The sequence below is a fragment of the Idiotropiscis lumnitzeri genome, chromosome 8 (assembly GCF_059441095.1).
Source record: "Idiotropiscis lumnitzeri isolate Australia: NSW breed Sydney's pygmy pipehorse chromosome 8, RoL_Ilum_1.0, whole genome shotgun sequence".
Classification (NCBI taxonomy): Eukaryota; Metazoa; Chordata; class Actinopteri; order Syngnathiformes; family Syngnathidae; genus Idiotropiscis; species Idiotropiscis lumnitzeri.
In genome coordinates, this window is record NC_142398.1 from 9,651,476 (window position 1) to 9,667,545 (window position 16,070).

Sequence of the window (16,070 nt, forward strand, 5' to 3'; positions counted from 1 at the left end):
ACCCGATACCGGCAATGTGACTTGCAGGACTGGAGGCACAGTATTACTGATTCAAAATAAAAAATTTCAACAGGATTATTTTATTTATTTATTTACATTTCAAATAAAATAAAATTATAATTAAATAAAAAAATCAAAACCTTTTAATTTAATTGCGAAAAACTTCAGTCGAAATTCAAAACAAATACACATACAAAAATACCAAAAAGAGAGAACAAATCAATCCATTCTGTTCAACCAGTGTCTGGCCAATAAAATGATGGTCCAATGGTCATGTGACTGACACAGGAAGGAATTAATATCTAAACTCATAAGGCCCCTTACGCGATCACTGATGCATCTCAAGTGTTGAAAAGGGCTTGTTGTTTTGACAATAAAAAGTTGATGTCTCAGTTCTTCCGCCTGGCTCAGCAGTATGTGCCACACAAACTTCCATTAGTCCTAAAGTTGAGGAATTTCTCATTAGAGCTGTGAGGTAGACATGCCACCCACCAGGTGGTCATGTTCCCCACAGAGAAGTCATTCTGTAAACAATTGCGTGTGAATTCACTTTCTCCCTCAATTTTTTTCTGCCTGGATAAGAGTGATAAAGGTAACTTCAGAGCAATTCCATTGATGATCCATTGATCTCTTCCTCCATCCAGCCCGTCCTTACTTGGACTGCGGGTGAGCTGGAGCATATTCCGGCTGATTTAGGGCTTGGCCTGAAAGTTGGCGTCACCTAGAAAACCTTATGCTAGAAGGCCTGAGGACAGATTCAAACCCAGAACAGTCCCACTCCCTTGGCCACCATCTCGGTACCCATCTGGCCTCAACCCTCCAAACTCATTCTTAATAATTGTTGGCCCCGACCACGTTCCGGCCCCCGAAAAAAAAGTGTCCATGCATAATGCCGCCATGGGAGCGATGCTAACGGCAGAGGTTTACTTAAAGGTCATTGTTCGTGTAAGAAGAGACATGATTTGTCACTCTCTATACCCGTGCCAAAAAAAATGTGTTCTTTGAAAATCAAATTATCTGGTGAAAAGTTTTACATTTTAAAGTTGTCATACACAAGTACAAATAAATTGGTCTGTACTTGCCCAGGTTTTGGATCATGGTTTGTAATTTGAGGTCAATTTGTGGTTGGTGAAATTTTCACAATTCTTAGACTCAAAAATACTTCTCTTCATGTACCACTATAATAGCCCATATTTAAAAAAAAAAAAAAAAAAATAAGTAGCCTAACAGGCCTAAGTATTCCTCACAAATGAAGTGTACACTTATCTCCAATTTCTTTCAATTTCAAATAATTTTATTCAAATGTCCCAACGTTGTCTAAATATTTAAAAATCAAACAAGCTTAGAAGCTATGCAAATGTATTGTACTTAAATGATTTCATGGGGTAAAAAAAAAATCCACTGGATCGCCTTTTGGAATGTGATGTTTCATGGTGCATTTCTACCTCTAGTGGTGCACCTAACACTTTAAAAATGGCTGGTTTGCATCATTAATAGGCCGTTATAACCGTTCTTGGTGTGGTGTCAATTACTTGAGTTTTTCCTTATTTGTGTCTGCAAATAGCGGAGGATTACTGTATTTTACCATGCATATTTTAGAGTCGTAAATAAACCCAATGTGCATGTTTTTAGAATGTGGTGGTAAGCACCAGTACCAATGTGACAATAGGTACATGACCTCCAAACAATTCAGTTGATTTTATGTTGCGATCTACAAGAATAAAAATAAAAATCACATGTGACACGCTAACTACCTCCTCACATTCCCTAGATGATAGGCCATATGCACATGTCGCGATGACCAGACGGGTAACTTTCCTCCATGTACATGAGGCGCCGTCATTGTGCCAAGTCACGCTAACTGCTCCACTGGCAACTTCCGACGAGTCGCAGCCGAGCACTTGTCCCTAAAGGGCCAAAAATTTAAGACCCATCGGCGTCGCCCTATCTGGCATCAGCTACGGAGTGCTTTCCTCAGTCGTGGAACTGCCCTCACTTCTCTGGTACAACACTAGCTGATGTGCAGGGCCTGACAAGAAGACAATATTGAATTTAAAAGCCAAAATAATACCTCTATGCATATACTGTCTAGGAATGATTAATATTAACACAGTTGAACCTTGATGTAACGAACCCAGAAGCAACAGACCCCGTTATGACGGACAGAAAATAGTGTCCTGGGTTGTTTGAAAGTCAGTTAAGTTTTAGAATTTCCTCGCCATGAGCCACAAGACTAGTCAGGAGTTTACGGCTTGCTCTGCTCTCTTGTCATAGCTAAACAGACTTATATAGACTAGAGCACGCTAAAAAGCACGCTAATAATAAAGGGATTTCTAATCTAATTTCTAATGTGGTGGTCATGCTAGCAGGGGAGGCTATCCAATCAAAGGTAACTGAAAACATGGACGTTAGCTTAGCATCGCAAAGGGATCGTGTCATACCTACTTATTCATATTTATGGCTGTTTATTTTTTAAGCAGCCACTAGTTATGTACACTCTTGTGAACATGCTATCATTATAACAGGGCAGATACTTTTTGTAAAGCCTTTATCTATGGCATCTAAGGGTAACAGCAAAGAAAAAAGGAAGCGGCAACATCGTGGCTCTTAAACATGACCAGGTGTGACAAGGTAAGTTTGGACATACTCTGAAACTTTTCAAGCTATTTAAAATATCTATTTACACTTTTTGTGCTGTACTTGTCAGTTTAAGGCTTTGAAAAAAAAGCAGGGATTAGAAAACAATTTGTGTTTTTAGGCCACAAAAAAAGTACTTTGATGTGAAATACAATTGGCTCTAACGAAGGTCCCCTTTATCCAAGTCCGTTAAATCGAGATTCTACTGTAATTTGTATTTTTTTGCACGCATTATACCTATTTCCTGGCCAGACAAGAGCATTTCAAGTACACCTTTAATCTAATTCATGGCCACAATTTAGTCTTTTTATACACAAACCGCTTACAAAAATTTAGGGCTAATCAGCTTTCAGGCGAAATTTCAGGATGACAAAATTGATTTCACATTGTCAGTGGAACAATCATGAGCGGATACCGCAATATCCTTTATTTTGATCAGCGGAAATCACATCTTAAATGTCATAAATAAAAACAACATACTCCATTTTACATTTAGAAAAAAAGCCCAGAGATGTCAAGGTTATGGGCAGATTTTAAATCGTGGCCACGATATACAGGACTGGACAAAAATTAAGAGAACAATGTCTTGCCTGTGGTTTTGGACATTTTTGATAATTCATGAGTGCAAATAAGACACTTAGGTGTTCTTAATTCAGTTTAATACAATTCAAAGACCATATGTGATAACACACAAATTGCTAGGTTCGAAAATCAAGTTTAATTAATTAATTAATAAATAATCATAATAATGAAGGGTAAGAAAGTGAGACTCAAAGGCAGTTTTGGTACACACACACACACACCTACACAGAGACTGAAGTTGAACGCACTAAGGCAGTGATTCCCAACCACTGTGCCGCGACACATTGTGTCATGAGAAATCATCAAATGTGCTGAGGAAAATGATCCAATTTCAATTAATTGGTCTGAAAATGACTCATTATTGACTGCAACTAATGTATCTTTGTCAATCAATCTTTGCCAGCAATGTATAGTGACAAGATTACGACCTACACACATCAACATAATTTCACTATGTACTTCAGCAGAGATGGGCATTCCGTCCCAGGGACGCGAGCCAGTGAGAGAGAGCAAGAGAGAGTGAGCGAGAGCGAGAGAGAGAGAGCGAGAGCGAGAGAGAGAGAGAAAACTTGTGTAATGACAGCTACGTTCTGAATCGTTTGAGGCGGGGGGAGTCTACCAGTGCTTTACCAGAGGTAGGCACATTACCATATTCTACCAGTTAGTCCGGGTGGTTGAAATGCAGGGCCAGAAGCGCTTTAAAAGGACGGGAATGGAGGACGATTATTTTTATGAATTAGGACAAATGGACGATGGCAGAAGAGTGCCAGGTCGTGGATGGCAGACGGCCCATAAAAATGGGTTAAAGCGGCCATCTCCCAATATGGTCCAGCTGCAGCCACAAATGGGCATTCCCGTTTTTTAACACCCCCTCACACCGAGCGCCACGTGCGCTGTCGACTGTTCTCTATGGCGTCAGATTTATGCCACAATTACGTCAGCGTAATGTCAAATACCGCAAACAGTCACTTTCTAAAACGCTGTTCTTATTGTTTAAATTATTTAAAAAAATATAAATCTTTGATTGGCTTGATGTGCTTCTATAAATATTTTTCTGTTTGTTTTATTAGATTTTTTTTATGATCAAAAATCACCTCTCGGAGTTGTGCATTTCCGTCTTCATCATTAGATGTTGCCATTGTAGTTGTTTTGTAATAGCGCCATGCCATTCTATTCCTATTTATATTACACCATATGAAAAGCGCTTTGTTACATCTCCAGCTGTTGTAAAATGCGCTATATAAATAAAGTTCTAGTGTATGTTTTTACCCCACCTCTTGAGTTACGATTGGACTGTAACTGGACTGTAACAGACAATCAGAAACAGCCCTAGTGTCCGACTCTTGATTGGTTAAGAATTGTGGCACAATTGTCACGCCTGCCTGTTTTGTATGCGTAGAGGAGAGAAGCCGTAAGAGTAAAACCTGTTTTGTGCGTACACTTCGAGGGTCTTTTACAAGTGAAACACATTTTTGTACGCACAAAACATGTTTTCGTACGCGGTATTTGACATCACGCTACGTAGTAGTTGTGGTCGTATTGGGAACACCAACTGTATCCTTCTCATTGGTCGACTAAACGCTGACACCGCCCCGCTGCAGCCGGACCCTTCTCCCCATTTCTGATGTTTATGCTAAGAAAGACATCTCTTTTTTTTTATTGCACTACTTTTTAGCAAACGACAGTTTTCAGTGCAAAGTGAAACGCTCACACTGAAACAAGAAATGACAATGACAAATAAAAGGAAATACAATTTTATCCAAAATTTAATTTAGAAATGGCTAAGTGAATGAAAATGCTATGAGAGAGTGCAAATACAAAGACAAGCACCTCACGGCTTAGCTGGTCATCATGATGCTCATCATCTCCAATTTTTTCTGTAATTTCTTCTCTAAGCATGACTCGCCGGCTAGTCAGAAGCGTTCAGCCATAAAGTTTGGGAAATGCTGCACTAAGGCACCTTGTGACACTGATAGTGAGGTCCGCTCATTGAACCAAATAAAACCAAAAAAAAAAAAACGTTTGAAGTTTACTTTGGGAGGTGAAGTCGCTCCAAATGCTTCTAAAATTCCTTAGAACAGAGGTGTGGAACCTTTTTCCTATCGGGGATTTATGAAAATTATCAAGCGACCATTGAACAAATAGATTAGGTACTAGATTAAATATTGATTGCGGGATTAATGGTTTTGGCGGTGGCGGATAAAATGTTTTGATAGGTTGCCCACCTCTGCTCTCGAAGCTGGCACAAGAATGGTTATGCACACACACAAACACAGAAGAGAGAAACGGACAACTATGCAGCTAATGAAATTACAACAGCAAAATCACAGACAGACAAAGCGTAATCAACCTTCTAGGCACGTGTTTGTTTGTTTAGAACCCCCCCCCACTTGTCACTCATTACGTGTGCTCTGTACCATGGAGTACTTCTTACAGGGGTTCTTCAGGCAGGCGGGCGCCCAGTTGATGGGCCAGCCATACACGCACGGCACAGACGCGTTCACGTTGCGCTCCATGAAGTTGAACAGCGGGTTCCACCAGGTGTTGCTGAGGTAGCTTTTGGGGGTACACTGACACTGTTCACAGGGGGGAGAAAAGGATGAGAAGGACCGGCATTAGAAAAAAAAGAAAATAAAGCAACACATTTAAAGTTAGAAAAGATATCAAACTGCATTGAAAAACGATAGAAATGAATAAAAGCTGAATGTCTAGAAGCTCTCACATTCACTTTAAGTTCAATGTTACGAGATATCACTATTTTTTATTACTAAGCTATCGCATTAGTTTTTAATTATATGAATACATAAAGTTGATACATCACTGAAATTTGTATTTAAACATTTTAAAAAGTTAAATGCTACAATTTCCTGAAAACGTTTTTGTATTTTTAAGATACCACTCTATTTTGTAAAATGAAAATGGAAAAAAAAAAGGATGTTAGGACATAAGTTTTAATTTAAAAAATGTAAAGAGAAATTGAATGTAAATGATATCACTAGCTTTTATAGTTTAAGACACGGAAATAATGCTACCAATACATCACAGTATTGTAAATTATATTTAAATATTTTCAAAATGCAATCAAGTTTAACAACGTTCAAAGTCTTACAGTCTCTTGTATTAACGTTTTAATGTTGAAATATTACATGAGTCTGTAAACAAAATGTAAAATGTAATTACGTGAATTCTAAAACGTTCAGCATTAACGTTACAAAATAAAGTTTTTTATTTCGAACATTAAAAACAAACATTTGTTGTACAAATAAAAAAAATGTAATGTGTTTACTTTATTGCAGGATATTACAGTATTTTTAATTTAAAAAAAAAGTACGTTAAAATACAACAGTATGGACGATTGTAATAGTAACAAAAAACCTAAATGGAATGCAATTACAGAATTAACATACAGTAGCAACTCTAACATTTCGAGGTGCCCAAATATTTATTATTTTACTTGACTTCTTACTCACTTTACTGTTCAGTAGCTCTCACCCACCTTTGTGTTGGCCATGCAGTGGTACCACCGGAAGATTCGCGTTGTGACAAAGTAGGCCACCACCACATCCACGCTGTAGTGCTCGTGTGCCACCAAGATGCACACGACGCCCACGGCACTCAGCAGCCAGCACATCAGGTGGTACCACCAAAATGAGCGAGGAGAGTCTGCAGGGAAGAAGTCCACCACACAACAAAAGAGTGAAGCGGGCCAAAATCAACCATTTTCACAATATTGACATTTTAGCAGCACCTTGACTTTCGTGTTTAATTCATTCTATAAATTCTATATCTCAAATTATAAATATCAAACAAATGTTCCCGTTGAAATTAATTGAAAATGCCATTAATCCATTCTAGCTCACCAAATACCAGTACATTTTTGTTACATGTTTTTAATAAAGAAAAATAACTGTAAACAGTATAGTGTAAAAACCTAAAAAAAAAAAAAAAACGGAATGTGAAGAAATAAACTGGTGTCATAATAAATTCACTATGTAGAGCAATATTTGTGTGTTAAGAGGCATGGATTATTTCGTAACGTCAGGAGCTGGGTTTGGGTTGACTTGGTTGTGTTAGGCGACGAGTGAGTTTCTAGGGAAAAAAAAAAGACGGGCTCAGCGTTTGCTAACGATTGACGATAAATGGGAAACGGAAAGAGAAAAAGAAGAAAAACTGAGCACTAACAGAAGTGGGTTTTGGTCCGTCAGTGCAATCGTTACTGACCGGGTCAAGTACCGACGGACCTCTCAGCCCATCACAGAGTGACGGCAGTTTGGCCGACCAGAGACAGAAACACTTGTTTGCTGGAGGACTGCATTGACTATTTGGGTTTGCTTTCAATCCGATCTCTGCAGGGACTGTGATGGCTGGCTCGCTAAACTGGTGGAACCAGAAGACGCCACTTTACTTTGCGATGACAAGACAAATCTACAATGTTAGTTTGAGGCTTATACTTGATTTTCTGTTAAATCTTGGGAATTTTTTTCATATTCTCATTCAGTCTGTTTTTGATGGCGGGCATTGACTATCTGTAAATGCTTTGCCCTTCCTCCACGAGAGGTGACGTTATGCACCAAGAGATGTGAATTCGACCATGAACCAAGAACAAGAATAAGACGAAGCAGCATTAAAATGGACCAGCTGACGGCCGTTTGATTTTTAACTACTAGTGTGAAATACCTGATGGACGAACTGACCAACTGATGATTACACGTTGGTTCGTTCTGAAAAAATGACGGACTGACGAATAATGGTGGGGTATCCTGTATGCCGATGGGTGAATTTTAGTAAAATTTTAGTAAAATGCCCACCTTTGTAAATACATACAAACAACACACAACGCAAACACTGCTTATGTACAAATGACTTACATTCTTTGATAAACAGGTAAGTGAGGGTGAGCATCAGGGTGTGTCCACTGAACAGATAGTCTCCACACATAACTTGGGAACTGGTCATGGACAGGCCGGCCCCGGAAATCAAATTCAGAACTCTCTGGAACTTTCCATACGAGTCCTCATGCAGCTGACGAAAAGCAAAACGAGTGAGGATGAGGATATTGATAAAATGTTTGTATGCTCACAATTAAGACAGCAACATCTCATTATTTATTCTTTTATTTATCTAATTTATATATTTGATTAAATTATTGTTGTATTGCACTGGAGAGGGGAGCTCTCTAATCTCGTTGCACACTGTACAATGACAATAAAGGGTTTCTGATTTCTGTAATCCAGCACCATTTCTAATGAGAATTCATCAAAGGTTAAGATGTTGGCAGTTAGCTAATTTATACAAGTAAAAACCGTTTAAAGACAGTCTGATGCCTTGTTATCCCAGTAATATTTTTAATTAGAAAAAAATACATAAAAAGCCAACATTGGTGTGCTAATACAAAGTAGCAAGAATGCAATCTGAGTAGCGACAGCACCAAAGTTTTTGCTATGTGTTCTCGCACTATTTCTAATTAGCTCTAATATGTTAAAGTGGTCAGATGATAACATGTTGGCAGTTGATATTCTAACATAGCAATTGTGTGATGAGCTGAACAGTTTTAAGTTGGAATGGATTGAATCAGTTGAAAAATGGGGAAGGACAAGATAAATGCATAAAAGGGCTGCATTCATTTTGGAATTCTGCTGTGGAATTGCAATACGAAGATGACTATTAGTGCTCTCGCATGAATTGAAGAAGAAAAAAGGTGTCTCTCTCTTGTTCATATTTCTGACACCTCCAGGATTTATGACGTGCTCACCTTGGGCGCGCAATTCAAGTGCATGCCAGGTACCGGCAGGATGGTGATGTACATGGTGATGCAGCGGTACAAGTACAAGGTGCCCACGAGGAAGAAGTAGCGTCGGCATACTATGGACCTGCAACATATACATTATTAGTAAGTGAAAAACATGGAGAGTATTTGAATTTGAAGTGAACAACTTGTGGATTTTACTCTTAAGTCGCTTGTTTTAGATTTAACACAAAAGGTTGGGTTAAATGAATAACCCAAAAAAAACAACTTGATTTTTTTTTTTTTTATTAAAAAAACAATTTAAACAAACCAACATTATTATATTTTGGGTTATTCATTTGACCCAACTTTTATTTATTCAACCCAAAACGTTGAACCGGTTATTTTTGACCAAACCGTTTTTCGAGAATATATTCTGTAAATAATAAAATATCAGCAAAAACGAAACTAAACAGCTGAGACTTGAGCTTACTTTTAAAAACATCAGCGGTTGTTCCAAAGGCACTAAATGCAGCCTCTCTGTACATTGTTGCTCAAACTCTTGGAATGATTAAATGGCCGGTGGAATACGACCGCACGACCCGCAAGGGTTGATATGATAAAAATATATATCAATTAGTTATAATGGCCAAACAAACAGGGAGCCAATGCAGACATTTTAATCCCAGAGTAATGTGCTTGCACACTCTGGTCGGGAGTTCTGAGGTCATTGTACATTAGAGATGGTCTTTTTGGTAAAACTAGAGAATAGGGTGTGGTACTAATAAATGACAGTAGATACTGTAAAAGCAAACATTAGCAACTCCCTGAGAGATTATAATCATAACCATGGAAAACGTATCTAGAGTTGCAACAATTAATCAATAATTAAAATAATCGTTAGTTGGAGACCAACAGAAATTTCAAGCGAAACATCACCAAAATGTTAAACCAAAAATTTTTGAAAAAGATCTCGGTATGCCCAGACTTCTTACTTGTGGTTGAAGAAGAAAAGCTGCAGGAACCAAATGGTAACCAGCACAATGCCATTAACCTCCGTAAGAGTGAAAGCCCACTTGAGTCTGTCGATATAATCAAAGAAGGTGTCGGGCAGCGGCGGGATGTTCTCTTTGGGCGGAACCCTCTCGTGCACCAGGGTGATGACCACCGTGGTCAGCATCAAGCTGAAGCAGGCATAGAAAAAGAGCAGAATGGTTTTCCACCACTCCGGAGGCAGGCGGTTGACCTCAGGCTCCTTCATGGAGATCTTGACGTAGTCATTGTGCCTGGTCTTGCGGAAGCCCCGCTTGGTGTCGCCCGAGCCATGCGCGTGCACAGGGCAGGGTTTTTTGTCATGGCTATGCTCGGCAGCGCCTTCCATTTTTTGGTTCTTGCTATCCGCTTGGGACGACGACATGGCTTCCTGCTCTGTCCATTCACAGGTGGGACCCCTCTGGATGGAGGTGTTGGCACTGCAATGAGAATTCAATACATATGAATAGAAGTACTCGAAAACAAATTTGGGCACCAAGCCTTTTTTCAAATGTAAAAGATCATCAATTCCGAGTACAGTCGTAAATTAGGAAAATGCACGGTGCTAAATAAATCTAAAATAAACACTTGCTTTAGTTTTTATTTAACTGTTATCCATAACATTTTGCTTTTCTTCACTACTATGCATAATTCAATTGTAGTAAATTGATTTACAAAATCAATGCACATGGTACAAACATAAAAATACTTATGCGAATTATATTAGGAGGAGCATACACTTTTTTGTAGCATAATCTAGTATCTTGCAGCAAACATAATTATGTGTTTTATTTTGATGTGATGCCAATGAGGGCTTGTAGCAAATGTTATGTTACTTTGATACTGGGATTACCAAGTTCATGAATGCATCACTTTGTTCCCGAGAGTGTGCGTGTGAGAGCTTTCTTCTTTGATGCCAAGCACAGAAAAACACACACTGTCTTGGCTGTTAATAAACGTGAGTTCGCTGACTAATGCCTACTTAATCCATAGGAGACGCTTCGTGTTTGTGTTTTATACAAAGTTACAAACACACCGAAACCTGTGTGTGCTAACTAAACAGTTGACCGTGTTAGAAATAAAAAAAAGGCATCAGCCACAACGTGCTTCCATTCTCGGTTATCGAAAATCTCCATCGTGCTGCCATGAAAGCGAGGTTTGCATCTTAAGTATTTGTGGGTGAATTGTGCCGTAACCTTCGAACTCTGTTGCTAACACCAGGTAGCCATGACACTTCTTACCCATGCTTCTGTTCACATGGTTGACGACCCGGATGAACATCACGATGCATGTGCGCCCTAAAAGCGCGAGACAAGGTTGTTTCAAGAGATAAGCAATGCGTCAAATTAATAAATTGTCGACTAATTGAATTATTTGTCGATTTGTTGTGATTATTCGACTAATCTTGGTAGCCCTAATTCACACCTCCCAACACACACACGGTTTTGTCTACATGCAAGATATAGTGTTGCCACATGTTGCCCAATACTGAGCAGTGAGTGTGAGTGCATGGAGCAAGAAGTGGAGTAAAATGGCACCCAGAAGACAAAGTGGGAGATGAGCTACAATTACAATGTTTTTCAGTGCGCTCAACTAAATGGCCGCGGAAGTCCTACATCAACCGAACGATAATATCCACTTCCAGCATTTTCATTATTTCACATCTAAAAGGTTTAAAAGGGGGCCTTTTAACTGCTAATGGCTCTGGGGATACTGATTCTAACCGAGAGCCACTTAGGATGCATAGACAATGGGATGTTTACTTGTGGACAAATATGGCACCTGAGCAAGGAATTGGATAGGAATAGACAGTATCAAGTTGCTCAGAATCAATTTTGGGGGGGTGGCGGCGGAGAATGATGATCAGTCTGAGAATCACAGATGTAAGCTGCGAGATGAAGCTGATGAATGGCTGCAATTGGCAATGTTTGACAGACGGTGGGTGAGGAGTCACAAAGCTGATTAATAGCGACCACAAACACAAGATCATTAGCGTGCTGTACATGGGATGATGTAACGTCTTTGTTGTGACTAGAGATGCAAAATCATTTAAAAAAACATTCCTAATTGACTAATATTTGAATGGATTTCATTTCATTTCAATGTACAATGATGTAGATTGGTGGGGATTCTTGACATTTGAGGTGATATGGCAGCGATAACCGATTTCCAATTTCACCAACAGTTTGTCTCCTTGCATATGAAAGCCATGCAGGTGCTACATTTCCCATTCCTATGGATTAAACAACAAGCATCACTCTTTAGTAGTGTTTCAAGTGAGGATGTAGGATTTAGTCTGCTCTGATGGGAAGGAAAAAGAAGTCCTTTTCCCACCACCCGGTGCGCCTGCCAGTGCTCTAAAGGGTAAGAGTGGTGATGGAAAAATGACCCAAAAAAATCTCCCTAAAAAAACAACAGCTATTCCACATGTCCACACGGCGTAATGGATGACTTGGCCGGCTACACTCACCCGAGCTATTTTCAGAGAGCCCGGATGAAGGCTCTGTTTTATACTTTGCAAGAACCAGGGCTGGGCCTCCATTTTGAGGCCTTGGTAATAACATGCTACGAGAGCTGCTCACTCATTTACCTCCTGGCAGCATGTGGATTGTCTCCATCAAAGCCAATGATAATAATAAGTCATGTTAAAGGGCGGTGCACGCATGGAACACTGCAGAAGCAGAAAGTGTCCCTTTTGTGAATATTCAAGCTCTGAACATGAATAAATGTTTGAGTTGCATCCCCCCACATTTGTGCCTCAACCTAATATTAAAGTACTAACATGACAGAGACAATGTTAAAAAAGGTAAGTGTTTGTCACGCTCGCAGCATGATGCTTGTGATTATCGCTAATAATTTAATTACAGTATTAGCAATGTACAGGATGGACTCTTACGCAAAGTCTGATGGAGATAGAGGGCTCTTGAGAATGCAGGTGGTCAGCCAGTTGGATGCAGTGGAGCTTGACACGGACAGGTGGAGGAGACCTGGGCCAAGAGGCGGCAGAGCTTATATGGCGTCAATTTGGTGGACTGGAACTTGGACCTGGGGTGGGGCAGACCTGAGGGAGGTCTTGGAATATATGTGTCGCAGACCCAGGGTACAGAGATAACAGGGCCTTCAATCATGTCTGGGGTGGAACTTGGGGGGCCTCAATCACATGTTTGAATGAACTATTGGAACTACAAAGTATAAGTGGAGAGGACATGTTGGAGTTTTAAGACCACATGTAAACCCTCCTGTAGGGCCTTAGATCACGCGCTTAGCTGACCTGTTGCTGGGCCCTTAGATTAGAGGTTGGGTGGACCAAGATTCCTCAATGAAGAGATAGGGCAGACCAGGAGGGACCACGTGTGGGGTGGATATGATGGGGCCTTAGACAACAGGTGGGTGGACTGGTCATGAAGGGGCCTTCAAACACACGTGGGGTCGAGTTGGAAAAGCCACATGTGGTGTGAACATGCTGGGGCCTTCATTTTATTAGACAGGGTGGACCAGGGGCCTTAGGCCACAAGTGAGGCATATGTTGTCAGTAATGACAGGCAGGACTGGGAGTCTCCCTTCCAGAGAGTCTGTCTTGGATACATGCACGCGGTGTTAAACACCATGTTCCACTAGAGGCTCGTGGGTGGGGCAACAGGTCATTTTCAATGTCTTGTAATTACACGCTATCCCTTTCAGGCAGACCGCCAACATCTGGGAGTTTGCAATCGAATTAAATGAGCAATGCAGCAGTTGAAATGTTTCGATGTTTCCATTTCAAAATGCTGCTCTGGTCTCATACATGATCAATATGAACAACATTAAATAGAATTTATCAATATGCATGTATCATTCATTACACAAAGTGTTTACATACAAACCCATAATGAGGTCTTAACTACAAGAACACAAAATTGAAGATTTTGGTCGTAAATGTTTTCAGCTCTTATGGGTCGGAAACCTACGGTCCGTGGTCCGTTTATAGGCCACCAGAAAATTCTATTCTTCTGTTTTCTTTAGGACATGTTGTCGTACAGTAAGATAGCACTAGACTCTTTTGAGTGTTCCATGATGCTAACATGTATGTTTTTGGAATGTGTCAGAAAGCAAAAAAATAATAATCTGAAGACATCTTGACTGTGTGGCAGATGTGCAAAGCACTATGAATGACACGACGCTATCCGCAGCTCAACATTGGATCTGAATTTTATCCAGAATATGAAATGTTTACTATTCCGACACTGTTTACACGTTCATGTGAAAATTTCTTAGACTGTCAATTATAGTTTGCAATTAAATCCTTATATATTATTTTGGAATGTGGCTGTAAGACAGAGTACTTGACAAAATTCAAACAAGTATGGGAAGAACATACAAACTCCAAACCAGATGGGTCTCAGGTTGACATGCTAATCACAAGGCTCGGGGTTACCAATGTAGTGCCCCCCCCCAAAGGAACACATGATGTTCTTAACCAGTGATGGGACATTGTGATTTTCTTGGAATGATGCAAAAATGATCATTTGAAAATGCTAACGTCGGCGGTCATTGATAGAAATTAAACAACAGTAACTATTAAAGGTGATTTGAGCAACTATTTTGTTACAAGTGTCTATCCAACTAGTAGTCTTTCGCATTAATCAGCACCTAAGACGCTTTTAGTACAATGAGATAGACAGAGTTAATGCCTTGAGGGAATGATAATAAATATAAAAATAGTACTTTAATCCACAAACGCTGATTACATACATATAGTCCCATCATCTATTATTTCTTTGTTTTTGTTGAAGTCTCAGGGGACTTAAAAACTGATGGGATCCATTGAGTCTTTCAGAACATGAAATCCTAAACAAAAAGTCTGCCTTTTACTAATATGCTATTACTAATTTGTGATTTGGTTACCTTGATACATGGGCAGATTTAATTCTAATCTACAGCAGCGCAAACTACATCACAACAAAAAACAATGTTGAATGTCTCCCTCTCAAAATGAAAGAGTACGTTTCAGCAAGTGTCCTACCTGTCCTCGTCGGTCCTCCGGGTGTCTTGTGTCGTCGCAGTGACGGCAAGAATGTGCCAATGATGCTTAGATCTTTCGGATCAAAGAGGAGTGCTCCGGCTCCTCAAGGGACAGACCCTCGCCTTCCGGGGCTCGCTCCTCCCCGCCGCCCGTCGTTTGCCGAACACCAACTAGACTGCACTCGCCCTTCCGCTCGCCTCCATCCTCCTCGGTCAACCTCGAATGTCAATCGCGTCGACTCACCCGGCGCCGACGTTACGCAGGCAGGTGTCATAAAAGCCAAAGCGGTGACGTTGGGCTCTGTGTGACGTTCAGAAGTGTGCGATTGGGTGTCTTGTGCGCATTGGTGGTCGGCTCGAGGGCAGCCTCTAGAAGCGGCACGGTGGCTTTGGAGTCCTTTCCCATTTCACTGAAAATAAAAGAACACCCTGTGATTTTCCATTGTTTATCTGAGTAATGAAGTTGATGTTATGTTGCTAGAAATGTAGTGGTCATGCTTCCACGCTTTGTACTGCAACAAGACAATATGCAAGCGACCGGCAAAATATTTAGGGCAGTCTAAAAGTACTAATGTACGTGTCAAAAAGCTTAATGTCAGAAAACTGCCACCAATCCTCACTAAAATTCACATGCACACCACTGATGCCCACTCAATCTATGAAAATCCATAGTATTTTGGATTTTACGGACAGATACTAGAAAACCATGATCAATCGGCAACAAAATTGATATGCACATCTCTACTTGTGCCAACATCAATCTCTGAAAATATGAAAACGATCGCCTCAGTATTTAGGCTTTTATGAACATTAAGGACCTAGTTTTTTAAGTAATTTCAAGAAATGCCAAATGAAATCAAAGTAAAGTCATTAAAAAGAATACAATACAACATTCTTTATAAAGCGCATAGAATAAAGCGTTTTCCATATGGCATCATATAAATTATCGGGAAATTAGAACACAAATTAAAACACATAAAAAATAAATACCAGAAGAACAGCGACAGTCTCATGTTGAGTCGAAAGCTAAAGAATAAAAATGTGTCTTCAAACGGGTTTAAAAAAATGGACAGAGAGGGGACTTGTCTGACAT

General features: G+C 39.9%; 1 protein-coding gene across 1 annotated transcript; it reads right to left on the reverse strand.

Moving 5' to 3' along the window:
• Positions 1–3,345: 3,345 nt before the first annotated feature.
• On the reverse strand, positions 3,346–15,207 carry sgms2a (sphingomyelin synthase 2a). The gene is made up of 6 exons (XM_088302474.1): positions 14,979–15,207; positions 9,940–10,416; positions 8,972–9,089; positions 8,088–8,241; positions 6,716–6,882; positions 3,346–5,795 (listed from the first exon to the last, which is right to left on the reverse strand). Exons 2-6 carry the CDS (start codon positions 10,359–10,361, stop codon positions 5,613–5,615), a joined length of 1,044 nt encoding a protein of 347 aa, XP_088158600.1. The 5' UTR covers positions 10,362–10,416; positions 14,979–15,207; the 3' UTR covers positions 3,346–5,612.
• Between the last annotated feature and the right edge of the window lie 863 nt (positions 15,208–16,070).